The sequence below is a fragment of the Sinocyclocheilus grahami genome, unplaced genomic scaffold (genome assembly GCF_001515645.1).
Source record: "Sinocyclocheilus grahami isolate Dianchi unplaced genomic scaffold, SAMN03320097.WGS_v1.1 scaffold9474.1, whole genome shotgun sequence".
NCBI classification, from domain to species: Eukaryota; Metazoa; Chordata; class Actinopteri; order Cypriniformes; family Cyprinidae; genus Sinocyclocheilus; species Sinocyclocheilus grahami.
In genome coordinates, this window is record NW_015512639.1 from 21674 (window position 1) to 22769 (window position 1096).

The 1096-nt window shown below is 41.7% G+C and overlaps 1 protein-coding gene across 1 annotated transcript; it reads left to right on the forward strand.

Moving 5' to 3' along the window:
- Window positions 1-5: 5 nt before the first annotated feature.
- On the forward strand, window positions 6-791 carry LOC107578261 (39S ribosomal protein L42, mitochondrial-like; the record flags this gene model as incomplete). Its single annotated transcript, XM_016264231.1, has 3 exons — window positions 6-41; window positions 424-587; window positions 677-791. Coding segments are annotated over 3 exons (246 nt in total), but the record flags the coding sequence as incomplete, so codon positions are not given.
- Window positions 792-1096: the final 305 nt, after the last annotated feature.

Sequence of the window (1096 nt, forward strand, 5' to 3'; positions counted from 1 at the left end):
GTTATCATCCGACAGAAGACGTACCCTATGAGTTCACACAGGTGCGTATGATGGTTTGTGAAAGTGCAGAACAGACCGAAGTGTGTGTGTGTGTGTGTGTGTGTGTGTGTGTGTCTCTGTCTATGTCTATCTGTGTCGTGGCCTAATGGTTAGAGAGTCGGGCTCGTAACCCAAAGGTTGCAGTGAATGTACAGTGCTCTCTCCCACCTTCAATACCACGACTGAGGTGCCTTTGAGCAAGGCACCAAACCCCCAACTGCTCCCCGGGTGCCGCAACATAAATGGCTGCCCACTGCTCCGGGTGTGTGTTCACTGCTGTGTGTGTGCACTTAGGATGGGCACTAATTCCGAGTATGGGTCACCATACTTGGCCACATGTCATGTCATGTCACGTCACTCACTCACTCACTTTGTTTGCTGTAGCCGATCGTCAGGCCGGATGTCGTCAGTGATCATGCAGAGACGCACGAGCAGGTTCTCAAAGCCAGACTCGGTAAAGAGGTTTTAAATAACAAACAGGCTCCGACCATCGAGGAGCTCAGTAAGATGTTTTACACCACCAAACACCGCTGGTACCCCGTCGGACAGTGAGTTTGCATTCTCTACTGGACAAAAACAACACATTCTGCCTCGGTTCAGTTGAATGAACTGGTCTGTGTTTGTGTTTTCACTACAGGTATCACTCCAGACGCAGAAAGCCAAATCCACCCAAAGACCGATAGTCCTGGTCTTCTCTAATGTTCTTTGTACATGTACTTCTGCACATTAAATAAACCCTTCCTTCAGCTATTGGTTTAATGTATTGTGTATTATAATTTATTTGTTATCAATCATATTATAATTAACTTATACCTTGAAAAAATCTATAATTAAAATAAAATATAAAAAGTTGCCAAAGCAATGTTTATCATTTTCATTTAGTTTAAGCTGAAGCTCTAAATGAACGAAAACTAAAATGGAGAAAAAAAAAAAAAAGTTAAAACTATAGATATTTAAAAAACAAAACGAATAACGTATGACCAAACACGACAAAAATGTAATAAAAAAAGTGATATACATATATATATACAGTGGGTACGGAAAGTATTCAGACCCC